The sequence below is a fragment of the Chrysemys picta genome, chromosome 2 (assembly GCF_011386835.1).
Source record: "Chrysemys picta bellii isolate R12L10 chromosome 2, ASM1138683v2, whole genome shotgun sequence".
Lineage (NCBI taxonomy): Eukaryota > Metazoa > Chordata > Testudines > Emydidae > Chrysemys > Chrysemys picta.
The window spans coordinates 33,936,626-33,959,404 of NC_088792.1; the positions used below are offsets into that span (position 1 = coordinate 33,936,626).

Below are 22,779 nucleotides of genomic sequence, written 5' to 3' on the forward strand. Positions count from 1 at the left end.
TCATAGAGCTGGAGAGAGCTAGAAGAAGGGTGCGAAGAAAGGAACATCCTCAACTTCTTACATCAGGATACATCCACCACCACATAGAGGTCAAAAACATGTCAAACTTTAGTAACAAGATGAACTATTTTTTAAAATCTTAGTTCTAGAGTAACCTTGTACAGTTTTTGCTCACAGAGAACACTGCACACACACAAAAAAAGATGGTTACTAACCTTTGTAACTGTTGTTCTCGAGATGTGTTGCTCATATCCATTCCAATTAGGTGTGCACACGCCGCGTGCACGATCGTCGGAAGATTTTTACCCTAGCAACACTCGGTGGGTCGGCTGAGGCACCCCCTGGAGTGGCGCCCTTACGACGCAGGATATATGCTCTTGCCAACCCAGCGCCCCCTCAGTTCCTTCTTGCCAGCTACTCCGACAGAGGGGAATGAGGGCGGGTTTGGAATGGATATGAGCAACACATCTCGAAGAACAACAGTTACAAAGGTGAGTAACCGTCTTTTCTTCTTGGAGTGCTTGCTCATAGTGATTCCAATTAGGTGACTCCCAAGCCTTACCTAAGTGGTGGGGTCGGAGTTAGAAGTCGTGGAACGGAGGACCGCTAAACCGAATGCAGCATCACCCCTGGACTGCTGCACTATCGCATAGTGGGAAGCGAAGGTATGCACGGATGACCAAGTTGCTGCCCTACAGATCTCCTGTATGGGCACATGAGCCAGAAAGGCGGAGGACGAAGCTTGAGCCCGAGTACAGTGGGCAGTGAATCGGGTAGTTGGGACCCCAGCCAAGTCATGGCATACATGGATGCATGATAAAAAGAAGAACAGGAGGACTTGTGGCACCGTAGAGACTCACAAATTTATTAGAGCATAAGCTTTCGTGGACTACAGCCCACTTCTTCGGAAGTCCACGAAAGCTTATGCTCTAATAAATTTGTTAGTCTCTACGGTGCCACAAGTCCTCCTGTTCTTCTTTTTGCGGATACAGACTAACACGGCTGCTACTCTGAAACTTTTCATGGATGCATGATGTAATCCAAGACGAGATTCGCTGTGTGGAGACCGGGAGGCCCTTCATCCGGTCTGCCACTACTACGAACAGCTGGGACGTCCTCCCAAAAGGTTTTGTTCGTTCGATGTAAAAGACGAGAGCCCTACGAACATCTAGGGAATGCAGCTGTTGCTCTCGTTGCAAAGCGTGTGGCTTCGGAAAGAAGACCGGAAGGAAGATGTCTTGGTTGACATGGAAGGCAGACACCACCTTAGGGAGGAAGGCGGGGTGTGGTTGCAGCTGTACTTTGTCCTTATGGAACACCATATACAGTGGGTCTGAAGTGAGGGCTCGAAGCTCCAACACGTCTCACCGAGGTGATAGCGACAAGGAAGGCTGTCTTCCAGGAAAGGTACAGAAGCGAGCAGGTGGCCATCGCCTCAAAAGGGGCACCCATGAATCCAGATAGGACCAGATTGAGGTCCCACATAGGGGCCGGATGTCGAATTTGCGGGTACAGATGTTCCAGACCCTTAAGGAACCTGCTGACCATGGGATTGGAGAAAACCGAGCACCCGTTTTCACCTGGGTGGAAGGCTGAAATCGCTGCTAGGTGTACTCCGATGGATGAGACAGACAGCCCTTGCTGTTTCAGGGACGAGAGATAACCTAGGATGGTAGGACTGGCGCCTCCAGAGGGACAGTATTGCTCAGGGCACACCAGCAGGAGAAGCACTTCCATTTGGCCAGGTATGTGGACCTAGTAGAGGGCTTTCTGCTACCCAACAGTACTTGCTGCACTGAATGGGAGCAACACAGCTCACATTGATTTAGCCATGCAGCATCCATGCTGTGAGATGGAGGGACTGCAGATCCGGATGACATAGTCTGCCGTGCTCCTGAGTGATCAGGTCCGGCCACAACGTAGAGGAATTGGTTTGGTCACCGACAGATCGAGGAGTGTGGTGTACCAATGTTGCCTGGCCACGCCGGGGCAATCAAAATTAAGCGGGCCTTGTCTCGTCGCAATTTGAGAAGGACCTTGTGAACTAATGGGAACAGAGGAAAGGCATAGAACAAATAGTCTTTCCACTGCATCAGGAAGGCGCCTGATAGGGAGCCCGGGGAGTGTCCCTGGAAAGAACAGAACACCTGGCACTTCCGGTTCTCGCGAGAGGCGAAAAGATCTACAGGGGGAAACCCCCACTTCCGGAAAACAGAAGGGATAACGTCCGGACGAATCGACCACTCATGAGCCAGGAAGGACCTGCTGAGGCGATCTGCCAAGGTGGTCTGGACTCCGGGGAGAAACAATGCCACCAGGTCGATCGAATGGGCTATGCAGAATTCCCACAGGTGAATGGCTTCCTGATGGGGGGGGCGGCGCGACTGCGCTCCCCCTGGTTTGTTGATGTAAAACATGGCCGTTGTGTTGTCTGTGAAGATTGTGACACAACTACCTTGAAGGCGTTCGCGGACTACCTGACATGCCAGGTGTACCGCTCTCAGTTCCTGTACGTTGATGTGCAGGGTTATCTCCTGTGCGGACCAAAGGCCCTGCGTGCGAAGGTCCATGAGGTGAGCGCCCCAGCCCAGAGATGATGCGTCCGTGGTCAGGACTAGAGAGGGCTGTGGGGCATGGAATGGCATCCCCCCGAACACAAAGCTGGGGTTTAGCCACCAACCCAGAGAGGATACCTCCATCGGCACCGTGAGTACTGTGTCCAACTTATCTCGGCCTGGATGGTACACTGACGAGAGCCAGGCCTGAAGTGGACGGAGGCGTAGTCTGGCATGTCTGGTTACGAAGGTGCACGACACCATGTGGCCCAGTAGACCAAGGCACGTGCGTGCTGTCGAGGTCGGGAAGCTTTGGAGACCATGAATAATGGTCGACATGGACTGGAAGCGGGCCTGCGGTAGGCATGCCCTGGCGAGATTCGAGTCCAGGATCGCTCCAATGAAGTCTATTCTTTTGGTTGGCTGCTAAGTGGACTTTTCAGCATTGAGCAGTAGGCCCAGCTGTCTGAACAAGCTCATGACAAACCGAACACGAGACCGTACCTGGTGCTCGGAACGATCCCAAATGAGCCAGTTGTCGAGGTACGGAAACACTTGTATCCGATGCCGATGGAGCGAGGCCGCTACGACGGCCATGCAGTTTGTAAAGACCCTTGGCGCTGTGGACAGGCCGAAGGGGAGGATGGCAAATTGGAAATGTTGTTGGTTGACCACAAAGCGGAGGAAGCGCCTGTAGGCAGGTAAATCGCTATGTGGAAGTACACGTCCTTCATGTCGAGGGCGGCGTACCAGTCTCCAGGATACAGGGAAGGGATAATGGTCCCCAGGGAAACCATGCGGAACTTCAACTTTACCATGAATTTGTTGAGTCCGCGCAGGTCCAGGATGGGTCGTAGTCCCCCCTTTGCCTTGGGGATTAGGAAGTAACGGGAGTAAAATCCCCTGCCCCTCAAATCCCTCTTCCACCACTCCGATAGACAGGAGAGCCTGTACCTCCTGTAAGAGGATTTGCTCGTGAGAGGGGTCCCTGAAGAGGGACAGGGAGGGAGGGTGGGAAGGGCGAAACAAACTGAAGATGGTATCCAGTTTCCACCGTGCGTAGGACCTAGTGGTCTGATGTTATGCGGGACCACGCAGGGAGGAAACAGGAGAGGCAGTTGAAGAAAGGCGGGAAAGGATCCTGCAAGGAGACTGGTGCTCCGCCCTCGGACGCACCTTCAAAAGTTTTGCTTGGGGCCCGCTGATGGTTTTGGGGGGCCCTGATTCTGGCCTGATTGAGGACCAGATTGTCTCCTCCTACCACCGTGGCCACATCTCCTGGCCAAGTCCTGTCGCGGGTTAGGGCCTGAAGGGTCTACGTTGTGTCACCAGGGTATGCATGCCCAATGAGCGCATGATGGCCTGGTTATCCTTCAGACTCTGAAGTCTAGGGTCAGTTTTGTCTGAGAATAACCCCTGGCCATCAAAAAGCAGGTCTTGAATTGTCTGCTGCAGCTCCGGTGGAAGACCGGACACCTGCAGCCACGAGATGCGGTGCATAGCCACGCCCGAGGCTAGGGTCCTAGCCGCCGAGTCCGGAGCATCTATCGATGCCTGCAGGGATGTCCTCACTACTGTCTTGCCCTCCTCTAGCAAGGCCCCAAACTCCTCCCTGCACTCCTGAGGAACTGACTCCTTGAACTTCCCCATCGAGTTCCAGGTGTTATAATTATAAGGGCTCAAGAGGGCCTACTGGTTAGCTACCCTGAGCGGTAGGCCACCACTTGAATATACCTTGCGCCCAAATAAATCCAGGCGTCTCGCGACCTTGGACTTAGGGGCTGGCGCTTGCTGGCCGTGTCTCTCCCTCTCATTCACAGACTGTACAACGAGGGAGCAAGGTTGGGGGTGAATATACAAGTATTCATAGTCCTTGGAGGGAACCAAGTACTTCCTCTCCACCCCTCTGGCAGTGGGAGGAATAGATGCTGGGGACTGCCAGATCGTATTGGCATTAGCCTGGATGGTCTGAATAAACGGCAAGGCTACACGTGTGGGGGCATCGGCCAATAAAATGTCCACCACCGGATCCTCGACTTCCACCACCTCCTTCACCTGGAGGTTCATGTTCTGTGCCACCCTACGTAGCAATTCTTGGTGTGCACGAAGATCTATAGGTGGTGGGCCAGAGGAGGATGTGCCTGCCACCGCCTCATCAGGCGAGGATGAGGAGGACACCCCCGGGACTAATGGATGCTGGGGACGGTCTATTTGGGGAGGGTACTATTGCCCTAGGTCCACCACACTAGGGGCATGGACCTGATCTGAAGGCAGGGCTGTCGCCTCCGAGGCCACTGGGGGAGGGCGGCTCACAGTGGCCTCCAGCACCCGGGGCTCCAAGTGGGCAGAGCGAGAAGCCCGAGGGGACCCCTTGGGCCTGGTGGTGTGCCCAAGGGGTCCAAAAGGACCATTGTGGGGGTCCATGGTCAGGATCCTGTCCTTTGTCTTACCCCTGGCTAGCACCATCCGCGTCTTGGCCCTGTACATGGTAGCCGCTCCCTGCTTGGGACGACGTCGAATTTGGTCGTGAAGGCCAAGGCGGGGCCGAACGCACATGCTGAGTCGCACCGTCCCACGCTGTCGCTCCGTGCCTGGGAGATGGAGACCGGTGCCACGGTCTCTAGCAGTACCGCGATCGGGACCGACGGTCATATCGGTGCCAAGAGGCCGATATAGAACTTGACGAAGATCTACGGGCTGGGCGGTGCAGAGATCAGCTGCGAGAGGATCGGTGCCGGGAGCTGGACCAGTACCAATCATACCGGGAGGGAGACCTTCGTGTGGCGAAGCGCCGCCGCGAGTACGACCGGCGCCGAGATGGGGATCGGTGCCGGGACTGCGAGCAGTGCCGAGTCCGAGACCATTGATGGGATCAGGACTGCGACCTGGAGTGGGACCGAGATCGGTGCCGACCTGTCTCGCTCGGAGATGGAGGGCGCATGAAGGCAGGTTTCCTCATCAATGGGACAGTCCGTACCGGCGGTGCCGGAGGGTGAGACGGTCCCAGCTCAGTCAGCGCGATAAGGTCGCGAGCGGTGGAGAAGGTCTCCAGAGTGGACGGCAGACCAAGCTCGACCACGGTGTGCACCAGGGAGCTTGTGTGCACTGGACTCAACGGTGCTTGCGGAGCCGGAATCGATGGTGCTGGAGTTGGAGCCTTCGCGGGGCGGTCCGGCACGGGGCGTTGCTCCAATGGGGGCATATGCAGCAGGTGGTTTGTGCTGATTCTTGAGCCCCGGAGACAGCGAGCGGTGTCGCGTCTGTACCGGTGCTGGAGACATCTGGTGCCAAGAGTCTTTGCTGGTGCTGGGTCGTTCTGGTGCTGGAGGCGTGCTTCGGACCGATGGCACCTGGTCTGCGCACGGTGCCATGGGCACCGGGTAAGTGCCGCTTCCATTAAGAGCTGTTTTAAACGAAAGTCCCGCTCCTTTTTTGTCCGCGACTTGAATGCCTTACAGATGCGGCACGTATCTGGTTGATGGGATTCCCCCAGGCACTTCAGACAGGAGTCGTGGGGGTCTCCCGTAGGCATCGCCTTAAGGCTGGCCGAGCAGGGCTTGAAACCCAGAGAACTAGGCATGAGCCCGGGTACCTGGAAGGAGGGAGGGGAGAAACCCCCCTTTCCTCCAACTACTATATACACTAACTATAAACTTTAAACTACAACTAGAAACTACTAAGAACTATAATACAACTAACTAGAGAAAAAAAACGAGTAAAGAGCTAGGGAAGTGGAGATCAGCTATGCCGCATTCCACAGTTCCAACGACCGTCACGGGCGGTAAGAAGGAACTGAGGGGGCGTTGGGTCAGCAGGGGCATATATCCGGCGCCGTAAGGGCACCACTCCAGGGGGCGCCTCAGCCGACCCACCGAGTGTTGCTAGGGTAAAAATCTTCCGACGATCGTGCACGCACACCTAATTGGAATAGATATGAACACTCGAAGAACTCTGTATATACACCAATGCATCTTGTTTAGTAGAGGTGCTGATTTCCTCTTTAGTATCTTTTCCCCCTGCAAGCATTCATTAACATATACATTTGGTTGCCTATTTTTCACGAGAAGGTTTTTTTTTTGTTTGTTTTTTTATAAACAGTGAACGTTTCAGTTTTTACATAACATAGTTGTAACACCTAAAATTACTAAAAAAGAAATTTAGTAAAAAATTCTCTGTATTTTCAGTTTCTTATTCTGCACATCTGAAAACATTTTTGTTTAGAGCTAAACAGTTTAATTGACAGTCAGTTGCATTTCCTGTCTCAGGCACTAAAAATTGCAATGTTTTATTTAAAAATGCTGGAAAACATCTGTGGAGTCAAGGGAAGGAATGCAAGATTTGAGCCCTTCATTTAAAAAACAAAAACAAAAACACACCACACATGTTACAAATAAAAGGCATTAAAAAAAAAATCTTTCAGGGCATACTGTTTAAAGGATAATACATCATCAGCATCTCTTTAATTCCTCCAAAATTACTCTCCTGAAGTGTAATTCTGTTTCACAGTGCTACATTCTGAGACTAATTCCTTACTAAGGCCTGGCCTACACTACAAAAGTTAGGTTCACATAAGCTGCCTTGTGTCGACCTAGTTATGCACGTGTCTACACTTACATTTGTTTCCCCTGGATAAGTGCCCCATTACAAACACATTGTAACACCACCTCCTTTGAGCAGCATTGAGCCAGGGTTGATGTACTGAGGTTCATACGGCGCAGATGAAGACATTGTAACTTATGTCATCCCTAACAGTCCTCCAGCCGATGTCTCACAATGTCTGACAATGATTGTTCTGGTGTCAATTGTGAACTACACTGCCCAGGGGTGACAGAGAGCAAAAAGCCTCCCTCCCCTTTAAAGCCCCACAAATTTTTCAAATGCTTTTTCCTACTGTCCAGCTTGACAAGTGCACCTAGCCGTTCTCCATTGTTGCGCACAACTCCCCAGCTGACTACATGCTACAGGTAAGTTCCAGCTTGGAGTCGATAGGAGATACTTGATATGGGGAGAAGAGGCTGTGTGAGCACAGCTACAGACCAACTATAGAAAGGTGAACATCTATAAACAGATTGCACAGGGGATACGGGAGGAAGGATACAACATGGACCAGCAGCAGTGCCTCATGAAAGTGAAGGAACTGCATCAGGCATATCAGAAGGCCAGGGAGGCCCAACAGTTGATCCAATGCCAAGCTGCAGACCTGCTGCTTTTACAAAGAGCTACATGTTGTACTTGGCAGTGACCTCAATACCACTCCACACATCACCGTGGATACCTCCGAGGGGCCTGAGTCACAGGCCCCTGCCGTAAACATAAATGAGGAGGAGGAGGAGAAGAAAGATAAAGGATATGCTAATGGGAGGAGGGGTCCAGCTATGCCATAAACCAGTATCTGTTTGAAACTCCACTCCAGTCCAGTCAGTCGCAGCAGTCAAGCCTGGAGAAGCCTGAGGCAGGGGAAGGCACCTCAGGCACATGTGTAAGAGGAGGTTATTTACCCATCACTGCAGGTTCTTCAAGATATGTGGTCTCCATCTGTAATCCACTTGGAGTTATGCATGCACACCATGCACCTGGAGTTGGAGAATTTTAAAAGTAGCGTCCACTGGGCATCCGACGAAGTGGGCATTCACCCACGAAAGCTTATGCTCCAATACATCTGATAGTCTTAAAGGTGCCACAGGACTCTGTTGCTTTTTACAGATCCAGACTAACACGGCTACCCCTCTGATACTTGTCCACTGGGCTGCGCATGGGCCCTCGCTCACCTCATGTTTCCATACAAGGCAATAAAGGACAGGGTAGAAGGACCGCATTTCCAGTTCTTCCTCTACCGTGATTCTGACAGACCCGAAGCAGAGGGGAAGGAGGATGGGAAGTGCAATTTAGGTAGGGAACCACACATCTCAAAGAACCTCCAGTTACAGGTAAGTAACTTTCTCTTTTTTTTTTTTTTTTTTTTGAGTGATTGTCTCTATTGTATTCCACTGAGGGTGACTGATAAGTAGTGCCGAGGTTGAAGGAGGGAGTGATGAGGAGTATGGAAGGGTTGTGCAGAGAACCGCCGTGCCAAAGGAGGCATCTGATGCTAAGCCCTGGTGTAGCGTTTTGCCAAGGCGCAGTGTGTTGCTAAGGTGTGCACAGAATTCCATTTGGCTGCTCTACATATGTCTATGAGAGGCACATCCTGAAGGGAGGCTGTGCTGGTAGCCTGAGCTCTAGTGCAGTGAGCCCATCTCTCTCTGGTGGGGAGGAAGGCCCGACAGCTGATAGAGATTGATGCAGCCAGAAATCCTCCTGGAGCTGGCCTGTCCCTAGTCTCTTGGCTACTGCAGTAAACAGTCTAGGGGACTTCCTGATACGTTTTGCTGGATGTCAAGGGAATGGAGGTGTTCTTCTGCAGAGGTATGTGGTTTCGGGAAGAAAACAGGTAAGTGAATGGATTAGTTAAAGTGGGATACCACCTTTTGTAGAAATTTAAGGTGTAGACATAAGGAGACCTTATCTTTGTGGAATCCTGTGAACGACAGATCTGCTATCATAGCTCCGAGTTCACAAACTCTTCTTGCCAAAGTAATAGCAACCAGGAAGGTGACTAATGGAAAGGAGAGACGTGGAGGAAGATGCCAGTGGCTCAAAGGGGGGTTTAATTGAAGCCAAGAGTACCAAATTCAAGTCCCATTGAGGTCTGACCATCTGGAGGGGAGGGAAGGTTCTGAGGCAGCTCTTCCAAAATCTAGTGGTTAGCAGATGTGTAAAATCAGAGAAACTCTTCACAGGTGGATGGAATGTGCTGATTGCCATCAGGTGGACTGTCAAAGTGCTATGGGCAAGACCCAATGACTTTAGAGATACGTCGTCGAGGATTAGGGGAATTTCTGCCACTTCTGGTAGAACTCCTTTATGTTAGCCCAAGACGAAAAAGTCTCAGTTTAGTCTGGTAACATTGTCTAGTGCAGTCCTTCCCGCTGTTAGAGAGATGTCTTGTATAGCTGAGGCGCATGTCCATTCTAGAGTAGAAGCCCATCCAAGTACCATGCCCTTAGGTGGAGCGGATGTGGAGTGAGATGCCACTGTACTGGGTCAGAAGTTCAGGATGGGAATTGGTGGACAGGACATGTGCAGGAAACTGGGGAATCAGAATTGTCTGTGGCGGAAGGGGGGCGATAAGAACGACCATTGCCCTGTCTTTTCAGATTTTGTGGCGCACTCGAGGCAGGAGCAGCAGTGGAGAAAAAACATAATTGATCTGGTCTGACCAAGAGAGTAGGAGAGCATTGCCCCAGGAACGATAACCAATGGCTGTCCTGGAGCAGTACGTGGTGTACTTGCTGTTGGTCTGAGAAGCAAACAGGTCTCTGGTTGGGGTCCGCAGTTGTTCAAAAATGTTGTGTAGCACTGTATCGTGAAGTTCCCCCTCGTGGTCGATCGCAAAGTGTCTGCTGAGTGAATCCATGAGTACATTCTACATCCCTGGAAGATAGGCTGTGGATAGGGTGATCTGATGTTTGATGCATCAGGTCCAGAGTTTCAACATTTCTGTGCACAGAGTGGAGGATCTTGCTCTTCCATGTCCCCCTTGTTCGTTGATATAGAAAACAGTGGTGATGTTGTCTGACATGATCAGGACATGGTGAGAGCAAGTGAGTTGGAAAAAGGATTTGGTACTAAAGGGTTGTTCCTGATGATAGATAGGACATTCATCTCCTGAAATTTGTCTGTGGGCAGGTATGCTTGTGCTGTGGTAGAGTTTATGGCAGTCCCAATGAAGTCCAATGATTACATGGGGTTGAGGATTGATTTCTCAATGTTGATGCTGACTCCCAGTGAAGCAATTTGGCAGCCAGGAGCCAGTCGTTGAGGTACAGAAAAACAGAGACCATAACACCTGACATAAGCTGCTACTACGGAAAATATTTTGGTGAAGACTCTGGTAATGGTAGCTATTCCAAAGTGAAGTACTTGGTATTGGAAATAGTTGGCGCCCACCGTTAATCTGAGAAAACGTCTGGGCAGGGTGAATGTCGATGTGGAAGCAAGCATCCTTCAAAACGAGAGCCACGAACATGTCTTTTTCTAGAGATGGAATTATCACTGCCAACGTAACCACGCATCACGAGTTTATGAATGAAATGACAGAGATGGCTGAGGTCAAGGATTGGTCTCCAACTGCCCTCCTTTTGGGGAATCAGGAAGTAAGTTGAGTAGAATCCTATTCCTTGATATTCTAGTGGGACGCGTTCTATTGCTCCTCATTGTAATAAGGAGTCGACTTCTTGGATGAGAATATTGTCACGAGAGTGATCCCGAAAGGGGTGGGGAGGAGGGTTTTGGAGAAGTTAGCGTTACAAACTTGATCATATAGCTATGGTGGATGACATTCAGCACCCATTTGTCCATTATTGCACTCCAAGCATGGAAAAAGCAACCCCCAAAGAGAATGGAAGGGTCGCAAGGTGTTAGGCTCAGTGGTTGGTGGCTCTCAAGCTTGCATCAAAAATACCACTTGGTCGGAGGCTGGGTTTGAGACAAGTGTGAAAAAAATTGACCTGGCCCACCCTATTAATACAGGCCTTAAAGTCAACACTGACTCGCCCTACAGGCCACAAGCCTGAACCAAACTCAGTGCTCCCGATCAGTGACAAGCAAAGGCTATGACCAGAGGAGGGAGGGGGGCCAACAAGGAGGAGGATAGAAAGCCCCAGCAACAGCAATAATAGGGTGTGTGTTCATGACTGTTAAAAATATAATAACCGCTTGTGTGAAGCAATAAGCATAAGGCAATCAGATAAAATGACTAATCATGCCTCCCCTTACCCCTTTTGTGTAACCATGCCTCCCCTCACTCAAATTACATAAACACCCCATTATGTAACTGTACCCTGCCTGGAACATTTGTGTAACGGGCACCCCATATAAGGAAAAGTAACGGCATTGTCAGAAACCACCAAGAAGCCCTTCACTCAATTTGCAGCCTATTCTGGGAAGATTGCAAAAGTGTGTCGGGAAGATTGGAAAGACCCTAACTCTCCTATTCCTAATATGGTTATCGCTGCATAAATGATGTGTAATTTGTTTGTGGTTTTCGGCTTTAAAAAGACTCAGCGTACTCTGTTTCAGGGGAGCGGTATCTGACTGCTACCCCCAGCGCGTTGGTATGTATACAATAAACGGGCCTCAGGCTTGAGTGTCTGATCAAAGTAGATGCGTGGGTGACTTTTTCCACAACACAAGGAAGCCTTTGAGGTGGGACCAGGAAACGAGATCTTCGAGTCTTTTGTCATTTATGTGGCAGTTCATAAGGTCTCTGATAAAACTGAGAAGGCCTGTACATTTGGGCGGACGACGGGCAGTAGAACTTCTGTTTCAGGGCAGGAGTGTATATTTCCAACAAACAGAAGGTAGTCCTGGAGTCTTTCATTGTATGTAAAGACTCATCTGTCTTTTGATTGAAAAGATGGGATTCGTCAAAGGTCCTCAATGGTGTTCTGGACCTGCACAGGAAAACCAGAAGCGTGAAGCCAGGACTCCCTACACAACATCACAGCTGTAGCCATGGCCTTGGAGCAGGTATCAACTGCATCTACTGTAGACTGGAGAGCAGTTCTGGCTAGAAGTTTCCCTTCCTTGATGAAGGCCTAGAAATGGGCACAATCTCGTTGTGGCAGGGTACTAGCAAATTCCTCCAACTTAGTATAATTCAGGAAGTCATACTTAGCCAGGAGAGCTTGATAATTGGCCATCCTGAACTATATACTGGAGGAAGGTAAGACTTTCCTCCCCAGAAGATCAAGATGCTTCCCTTCCTTTTCTGCTGTAGTAGCTTGAAGGTGTTGCTGTTTGGTTCTCTGCAGAACTCTGCAGCAACCTGTCTAATGAGTTTGGATCAGGGTGGGAGAACATGAATTCTGATCCTTTGGTCAGGACGTACTATCATTTCTCTGATCCTTTAGGAGTAGTGGTACACATGACAGGGGTATGCCATACATTTCTGGCTGGCTCCAACATGGCATCATTCATTAGAGCTATTTTCACCAATGCCAACGTGTGAAGGATATCCAGAAGTTTATACTGCGAGTCTTGAATCTCCTCCAATGGGATAGTTGTTCCCCAGCAACTCTCCTTAGAAGCACCTGGAATCGTCTGAAGTCATCTGGTGGAGAGGTAGATGACAATTACATCCTCATCCAGTGAGGATGGTGGGAATCTAGCCAGCCCTGGCAGAACCACCGGGACTCCGTATAAGATTCTTCCTCTGCTACTGGTTCCGCAAACCTGCTCGATGGATCCCTTGGAGGGAAGCAAGTGGCAACTCATGGATTGGGCGGGTTATAAAGGAGGATGCTGTGCCCAAGGCCCCCAAGATGGCCAGTAAGCTAGACCCACAGGAGATTGTGGGGTTCCCCATGGCATGGGGTAACAGTGGCTCTGGGGAAGATGATGGAGTAGTTGTTCCCATGGATGTGCAGGTCTCCGTGATGGTGCATAGGAACAATACAAGTAGTCCCAATGAGTATGCACAGCTCAGACGCAAGGAGTCAAGCATGCGCACACACAAGCAATACACTAGCTATGGTGGCTTTATGCAGCAGTAACTTTGTTCCCCAAACAGTTTGTAGTATAGACACAGCCTATGCTGAACTGAAGTACCTCAGGGTCACTGGTACCAAGCACCCCTATTCTAACGTTCTCACTCAGTTCCTCCTCTCTATGAAAGTGAATTTCATTATTCATAACATTCAAAATTCCAATTTGAACAGTGTCAAGCATAAAAGGGTCCTTATCTTTGCCTAGTGCCTCTAGATGTTTAAGGAACAAACAAACAGTTAACCTTTAGGCATTTTCATAGAATCATAGATTATAGGACTGGAAGGGACCTCGAGAGGTCATCGAGTCCAGTCCCCTGCCCGCATGGCAGGACCAAGTACTGTCTAGACCATCCCTGATAGACATTTATCTAACCTACTCTTAAATATCTCCAGAGACGGAGATTCCACAACCTCCCTAGGCAATTTATTCCAGTGTTTAACCACCCTGACAGTTAGGAACTTTTTCCTAATGTCCAACCTAGACCTCCCTTGCTGCAGTTTAAACCCATTGTTTCTGGTTCTATCCTTAGAGGCTAAGGTGAACAAGTTCTCTCCCTCCTCCTCATGACACCCTTTTAGATACCTGTAAACTGCTATCATGTCCCCTCTCAGTCTTCTCTTCTCCAAACTAAACAAACCCAGTTCTTTCAGCCTTCCTTCATAGGTCATGTTCTCAAGACCTTTAATCATTCTTGTTGCTCTTCTTTGGACCCTTTCCAATTTCTCCACATCTTTTTTAAAATGCGGTGCCCAGAACTGGGCACAATACTCCAGCTGAGGCCTAACCAGAGCAGAGTAGAGCGGAAGAATGACTTCTCGTGCCTTGCTCACAACACACCTGTTAATGCATCCCAGAATCATGTTTGCTTTTTTTGCAACAGCATCACACTGTTGACTCATATTTAGCTTGTGGTCCACTATAACCCCTAGATCCCTTTCTGCCGTACTCCTTCCTAGACAGTCTTTTCCCATTCTGTATGTGTGAAATTGATTTTTCCTTCCTAAGTGGAGCACTTTGCATTTGTCTTTGTTAAACTTCATCCTGTTTAACTCAGACCATTTCTCCAATTTGTCCAGATCATTTTGAATTATGACCCTGTCCTCCAAAGTAGTTGCAATCCCTCCCAGTTTGGTATCATCCGCAAACTTAATAAGCGTACTTTCTATGCCAATATCTAAGTCGTTGATGAAGATATTGAACAGAGCCGGTCCCAAAACAGACCCCTGCGGAACCCCACTCGTTACGCCTATATTATAAAGACAGTTAAAATTAAAGAATACCACCCATTTCTTCATGATCAAACTTCTTATATATAGAAGAGTGTAACTGAGCAGTTGATTTCCACAGATGTATCAGTCATATTCCCTTGTAGCACCATAGGGAAACTTAAGTAGTTTGTCACTGGAATCCCAACAAGATACTTTTGATAGAAAACGCATGGGTCCAAAATGGCTTTGAAACATTAATCCTACAGCTATGCTGACAACTGGAGTAACTGCAAAGTTCCAAAATAACATAAAAAGGATTTTAGGCACCCTTTTAGTGGAGATCAATTGAAATACTGTTTGCAGTATATGCATGTAAATGGCAAACCTATAAGTGTCAATGTTTTTCTGAAAGATCACTAGTTCAGGTGAGAATTAATTCAGGAAAGTCCTATGCCTGTGTTATAAACGAAGTCAGACTAGATGATCACAACAGTCTCTTCTGCTCTATCATCTAATTCAAAGTTCAGAATTCAAAGTTCTGTCAGATCAGCAGATTATGACAAACATGGTTTAATGTGAAACTGACAATCTGAATCACAAAAATCATGACTGAATTAACTGTTTCAAGCATAGGAAACAGGAAAAACATGTTTAAATTCTAGAAGTCAGACTTTCTAACCAACAACTCAAATTCAATTTGCAACATTGAGCAGTATTAAAAATAGTTTTCTGACATACCTTTTCTATCTGTTTTCTGAGAAGGGATGGACGATGTGGGTGTAGGCAGTTTTGATAAAGTAGATGCTCCATTAGCATCAAAAGATTTCTTTGGCTGGTGATCAGATTGTAGAGAAAATGGAGTAGGAGGAACAGTGCTTGGGGTAGATGTTGGATGAACCACTGGTTTGATGGGATGTTGTACTGGAGTAGAACTACTGTGAGTCTCTGCTCTTGGCAGTCTGTAGTCTCTGTCATTGTGTCTGCTTGTCTGAGACAAAATATTCTGAGGGAGTATACTACTGGCATCACTGGAATGCTTGTCTTCCACTGTTGCAGGGTTCACAAAGAATGTTGCAATAAGAAAAAAAAGAAAGATTAAGTTAGAAACGTCACTAACACTGCAAGGATTATGACTAATTCAGTAGCATGCTAATGTTTAAATTTGATTAGGCATTCATTATATTTTTTAAAAATCTCAACTGCCAGCACAATAGCTACACTACATCTCAATATTGGCAAACAAGACAATCTGATTTTACTCACTGACAACAGGCACCTTCTCAAACACTATTAGACCTTTGCCCAATTTAGAATTCCAGTAAAGTAATCTTGTTAAGGACAAACTATTTTGTAGAGAGTTTTCTAGTTTCTAAGGTAATTTTTAAAGATTCCATTAACACACCGACCAAAATGAAATATTTACATATGCTATATTTAATTGGAGAGACTAAATTATGGCAGACATCTCAGCGCAAAATTTTCATGTTTTATGAATTTCTCTTCTATACGCCATGTTAGTCTCCTGTTTCGTTTTTTTTAATACAACCGAATTTTGAATTCTTGTTTTTAAAAGATAAAAAAAATGGACTGGAATTCAGCTTCAAGCCACTTTTGATTAGCAGAATATAAAACTTAAAACAGTATAACATATATGAACTACTTAATTTGCATGCTGTCACATAACAGTGACTTTAATGTGTTATATAGGAGCACAGAATGTTTCATCCTTCCTGATTGCTAGTTTCTCATCTGTCATGCAACCTTACCACTGGCAATGATGCAAATTGACATGAAATGCACAAAAGCGAATATTTATTGCAATTAGGGCTGTCAAATGATTTTAAAAAATTACCACAATTAATCTCAGTCTTAATCATACTATTAATAATAGAATAGCATTTATTTAAATATTTTTGGATGTTTTTCTACATTTTCAAATATATTGATTTCAATTACAACACAGAATACAAAGTGTACAGTGCTCACTTTATATTATTTTTTATTACAAATATTTGCACCGTAAAAAAAGCTAAAAAATGGTATTTCAATTCACCTCATACAAGTACTGTAGTGCCATCTCAATGTGAAAGTGCAATTTACAAATGCAGAATTCTTATTTTTTACATAACTGCATTCAAAAATAAAACAATGTAAAACTTTAGAGCCTACAAGTGCACTCAGTCCTACTTCTTGTTCAGCCAATCGCTAAGACAAACACGTTTGTTTACATTTACGGGAGATAATGCTGTCCACTTCTTATTTACATCATCACCTGAAATTGAGAACAGGTATTCACATGGCACTGTTGTAGCCGGCACTGCAAGGTATTTACATGCCAGATGTGCTAAACATTTGTATTCCCCTGCATGCTTCGACCACCATTCCAGACGACATGCTTCCATACTGATGACTGCTTCTGCTCCATAACAACTCAAAGCAAATTCATCATCATGAGTCAGATGCCATCAACAGAAGTTTGATTTTCTTTTATGGTGGTTTGGGTTCTGTATTTTTAAAATTGAAGTATTGCTCTTTTAAGACTTTTGGCAGCATATTCCACATCCCGTCCCTCTCAGATTTTGGAAGACACTTCAGATTCTTAAATCTTGGGTTGAGTGCTATAGCTCTCTTTAGAAAATTCATATTGGTACCTTCTTTGAGTTTTGTCAGATCCGCAATGAAAATGTTCTTAAATTGAACAACGTATGCCAGGTCGTCACCTGAGACTGCCATATCATGAAATATATGGCAGAATGCAGGTAAAACCATGGAGCAGGAGACATACAATTCAAAGAGTTCAGTCACACATTTACTGCCCTTTTTTTTTTTTAATTATTAAACAAGCATCATCAGCATGTCTTCTGGAATGGTGAGTCAAGCACGGAAGGGGCATGCAAATGTTTAGCATATCTGGCACATAAATACCTTGCAACGCCAGCTACAAAAGTGCCATAGGAACACCTGTTTTCACTTTCAGGTGACATTGTAAATAAGAAGCGGGCAGCATTATCTCCCATAAAGGTAAACAAACTTGTTTGTCTTACTGATTGACTGAACAAGAAGTAGGACTGAGTGCACTTGTAGGCTCTAAAGTTTTACACTGCACTACAGTACTTGTATGAGGTAAACTGAAAAATACTATTTCTTTTCTTTTTTACAATGCAAATATTTATAATAAAAAATAATATAAAGTGAGCACTATACACTTTGTATTCTGTGTTGTAACTGAAATCAATATGTTTGAAAATGTAGAAAAACATCCAAATATATGTAATAAATTTAAATTTGTATTCTGTTAACAGTGACGAATCACGATTAATTTTTTAATCGAGTTAATTTGTTTTGAGTTAATCAAGTGAGTTAACAGTGATTGACAGCCCTAATTGTAATATGCAATTTTTGCATCTATTCTTGTAATGTGCATTTTCTTTATATAGTGCAGCACCTGTTAAAACAGATTATATTTTCTCCAAATATTAGTATGCTGCTCACCTGCAATTTATGAAGAAACAGTGATAATAGTCAGGCCCTTTTAAGCCTCTAGTATCTTAAGTACTGAAGAAAAAATACTGGAAGAAGACTATCACAGCAGCTACAGAAAAAGATTGTGTCTTCAAGCTGAAGGACAAATGCTACACATATAGTGAGTGAGTGATAATTACAAAAAAGGAATACTAACACGGAACGTTGATATAATTGAATGTTCTAGTTGGATAGGCTCAAAGCTACTCAGACAACATCATCAGTGGGCAAGAACATTTGGAGAAATTGTCTGTAGTTGCAATAAATTTTAGGAAAAAAATGAGCTGGGCCACCTTGACTCACTGCCACAAAAAGCACATGCTAGAGAAGAGGGATTTCTTTTTTAGTTTGGCAAAGAAAAGTACTGAGAGGAAGTATGCAACGCATACAAACCAAGAGCATTAAATTGTCAAAAAACAAAACAAAAAAACATACTTCCACTGGCGAACCCACTGGCAGCTGTTGCCTGCATCACCTCTCTTCTGTAGTCCCTATCTTTTGGGAAACTGTTAACTGATATTTTGCTTGCTTCTTTTTGTCTCTGCTCTCTGCAAAAAATACAAATAAAGTAAAAACTCAAATCAAGTACAATGTTTTCTAGATTATATACTTTGATTAATAAATAAAAGCATATCTATACCTTTCAAGCCACTCTTTTGGTTTTTCCCATTGTGAAACTTCTGTTCGGCAGTTATAGTAGTATTTTTTGCCAGAAGAGCTGATGTGCTCAGACCAGTCATCCGCAGAATCGTAGGACTTTGAAAATATGAACAACAATGTTGGAGAAACGACTACTTGACCGTTTTTAAATAAGTTATATAGATTCTACTATATTCAAAGTTGCAAGATGTATAGACTTTTTCCTTCACATCAACTTTGAAACACTACCAATGTACGTAAGGGACAACGTAATGTCCCTCCTCTATCACCTCCCACAATAGTACTGCTTCCAGCTGCTTCAAACAATTCACAGGTTCTCCTATCATCTTACCAACTTGACTAAATTATAGCATAAATTGAGATCTGGTGCTATATTCATTGGATCATTGTAACATCACTACTCTCTACAATGAAGTCTTCAGCATGCTAATGATTTTGGATCTTATATTTCTGCAACTGAAGAACCTCCTCAATGTCCAGATGATGTAAAATAAAAAAATATTTAACCTTTTTGTTATATTTTAGAAAATAATATTTGGAGGATTATCTCTGTTTTTCCCCATACATCAACCAGCGTAATCACAGCAATTTTTGGTAACTGAGTGCTTGAAGTATAGGAAGTGGTGTGCGCTAGCCAGTAAGCAATAAGGCTCAAAACCCTATTACTGCTTCCCATAAGGTTCCAAAAAAATAAAGAGCCTGGGGAGTTGGGTCAGTCTACTGCTGTGGAACCAAGATACTAGAGTAAGATCCTTGCCAATGATATATTTAGGGAACGTATTTTTTTCAATTGCTATATGTCTTTTCGATTAAAACTGTCAAAGGCAAGACAGGTACATCTGGAAACCCTAATGACAATTAGCTATACTGAAACCATCTAACAACGTATAACCTCTGCCAAATGCAATTTGTGATGCTGTTCCCTCCATTTTTAGTATATAATTGCCACTTGAGTTTACTAATTCAATAAAATATGCAGAACTTCACCCTCCATAATTTAATCGAAAATAGCAAAAATCGCGTATATAAAACCACGCAAGGCATATTTGGACATTGATGACCATTAATACTTACTGCATCTGAAGTTTTACTTGGATTATTGCTTGGATTAGAAGAATGTGAATTTGAGCTATGAAGAGCACTGTGGTTATGTGAATTTTCTTGTGGAGAGTAACTGGTCCCTAAAACACACAAATATAGTTCACCATGAAAGTTTCTATACAAATTAAACATATCTGTATTTCAGAGCATGGAAGTATGTCAATGTTTTAATTAAAAGTGCAGTGTATCTTCTTTTTATCCTCACTCACATCCGTATACTTAATACACTTCACTATGGATCTCTATTAAGGGAAAGTTTGAAAATTCCATGAACAATTTCAATCAGTCTTTGATTTACATATAGCATATATGATGCAGCTATGTGAAAATATCTTCCACGTTCTACCAATAATTTAACTATAAAATTTAAAATAATCTATTTGTAAGATTCAATTCATGTATCTGAGTAGTTCAATTCAGATTTCTCCAGAAGAGACTCGGCTATCAGGCCACTAGAATTTAGGGAGTTGAAAGCAGAAGGACTGAAGCTCCAACTAAGAGAGGCCACAAAAGCAAGAGTTATCAACGGATTAAATTTGGACTAAATAACATTTTCCCATCCATTTTGATATAACAAGGTTATTTTAGATATTTGTCAAATATAAGGAAGAGGAAAACTACAATTTAGTGGAGGGATATGTTTCAATAAAGAAAGTCATAAATATGGTGGGAAATCTGAGTCATGCTGCAATACTAACAATACAAGTATACTTTACAGTATTTAATAAGATTATAAAGTATTTGACTATAAAACTGGAGTTCAATTCTAGAAGACATAATGAAGTTCTACCCTAAAAGGACTAACAGCAGCATTGTGAGATTTCATGTTTAAATTTCATAAAGAATTTACTTAGTTTACGAGTTAAAAAAAAAAAGTTTTCCTAATTTCTATCCCTATAATCTCAGCCTGAAATCTGAAAATAAACTAGTATTATTTCCTGACTGTACCTCCTGAGTAAATAATTATGGCTGCACAAGGATAAGAGAGGGTAGAAAATGGTACAATTTTGGAGCCCTAGTTAATAATTTTCTTATGATATACAAACCACAACAGACTCCAAATCAGATTGTTTTTTCTGCAGCACCAATGTGAGCCAAAAAGAGTAGTAAAAAAATCATTACAAACAGATTATTTCTACAGTGCTTAAAAGTGTATTTGGATATTAAATGAATACATATATGTAACAGATTTGTTCATTAAAAAGGCTCATTTTACATACAAGCGATAAGGTAAAGACTTATTAGTTTTATAGACCCTAAATTTGAGTTTCTTCACCGAATTGTAAAAGTTACTGAAATTATCTAATAAGCTATTTAATTCCATCCCCTTGTCAAAGCAGGAATGTTTCCTGACCTATAGTATTACAGTGACATCAAGTCTCTCCATAATTATGTTCAAAACCACCTTTCCCTCAGAAGAATGATTTTAACCACCCTCCTCATTTTGCCCAAACTATACATGTCTGAAGTTTTACATATATGGTCTTGTGCCAAGGTAGACTAGTAAGTTTGAGGCAAATCAAAGACGGCTTTTTGGAGATAAGAAATCAAGAAGCATACTTCCTGAAAAAAATAATCTTTCTAACTTTGTCTCACTGTTTCTCTAAGAGAACATCTACACTGCAGCGGAGGGTGTGATTTGCTTGTAGACACTGCCACATCCTAAACACTATTTTCAGCCAGCTAGTTAAATTAAGGATAGCACAGTTATGTCTACACAAACTGAAAGTCACACCCACAGCAACAGTGTACACATACCCTAAGACAGAGGTGGGCAAACTACTGCCCGCGGGATCCTCCTGCCCAGCCCCTGAGCTCCTGGCCTAGGAGGCTAGCCCCTGGCCCTCCCCCGCAGCCTCAGCTCACTGCACCGCTGGTGCAATGCTCTGGGCGGTGGGGCTTTGAGCTCCTGGGGCAGCGCAGCTTCAGAGCTGCAGCCTGACCCAGTGCTCTGTGCTGTGCAGTGGCATGGCTAGCTCCAGCCCGGCAGCACAGCTGCCTGTCCTGGTGCTCTGGGCAGCGTGGCTGTAGTGCCGCCAGCCACCGGTGCTCCAGGCAGCGCAGTAAGGGGGCAGGGAGCAGGGTGGGTTGGATAGAGGGCAGGGGAGTTTCAGGTGGCGGTCAGGGGGCAGGGATGTGGACAGGGGTCCGGGCAGTCAGAGGGCAGGGAACAGGAAGGTTGAATGGGGGCAGGGTCCGGGGGGGCAGTCAGAAAGGAGGGGGGGGGGGTTGGATGGGGCAGCGGGGGGCAGTCAGTGGCAGGGGTTCCAGGAACGGTCAGAGAGAAGGGGTGGTTGAATGGGGCAGGGGCCCTGGGGGGTGGGCAAAAAGGTGTTGGATAGGGCAGCGGGGGGCAATCGGGGTGGAGGGTCAGGGGACAGGGAGGGGTGGATGGGACAAGGGTCCTGGGGGGCCATCAGGGGGCGAGGGGTGTCAGATGGGGGGGCAGGCCACGCCCGACTGTTTGAGGAGGCACAACCTCCACTAACCTGCCCTCCATACAATTTCGGAAACCCAATGTGCCCCTCGGCCCAAAAAGTTCGACCACCCCTGCCCTAAGAGCGTGGTCTGGAAGATTCAAATTCAGTTTCCTTCACTTGGTCTTGAGGCACTGTTTCCATGAAGTTGATGGATAGATTTCAGAAATGTATGCAAGCTTGACCATGTCTGCATGTGACCCTACGGAATTATCACTGGTTCAGAGCCTAGCAAAGCATCCAAGTTCTGTACAGACTGAGGCTGAATTTCAGATTGGCCCTGACTACCATGTCACAGACTCTTAGGCTTAGACTTCTGGCTTCCTTAAGTCCTATTTGAACTGCCAAGCCATTCAACTCCGGAAACCCAATGTGCAACAATTTCGCTACAGATTTTTCACCTTTAATTCATGATACCATTGTGTTAATTGATTCATTATCTACTGTGTTACCACAACAAATACATGAGCCTTTTCAAAACGCTGGATATCTGCATCACGAAACATTTAAAATAGGCTGTAGTTACAATGTACTATTGCAGTCTTCTTACAATAAAATGTATCTATTTTTAAGGCAGATCTAATATTGGTTTTTTAAATTGCAACATTTTTCATGTTTCTCCCTGCAATTAGAGCAGTGGTTCCCAAACTGGGGTTCGTGAACGCC

The 22,779-nt window shown here is 45.4% G+C and overlaps 1 protein-coding gene across 4 annotated transcripts in view; it reads right to left on the minus strand.

Moving 5' to 3' along the window:
* WAC (WW domain containing adaptor with coiled-coil) overlaps positions 1–22,779 on the minus strand; it is a 106,351-nt gene that overhangs the window by 41,279 nt on the left and 42,293 nt on the right. For 2 of the 4 annotated variants that reach the window (XM_024101010.3, XM_005290938.5), the window contains exons 4-7: positions 19,610–19,716; positions 18,516–18,631; positions 18,311–18,423; positions 15,092–15,400 (exon numbers count right to left, since the gene is read on the minus strand). In XM_024101010.3, coding sequence (XP_023956778.2) covers positions 15,092–15,400; positions 18,311–18,423; positions 18,516–18,631; positions 19,610–19,716 — 645 coding nt within the window. The remainder of the gene's footprint in view (positions 1–15,091; positions 15,401–18,310; positions 18,424–18,515; positions 18,632–19,609; positions 19,717–22,779) is intronic. The other 2 variants (XM_065582913.1, XM_042858247.2) reach the window with 1 other exon arrangement.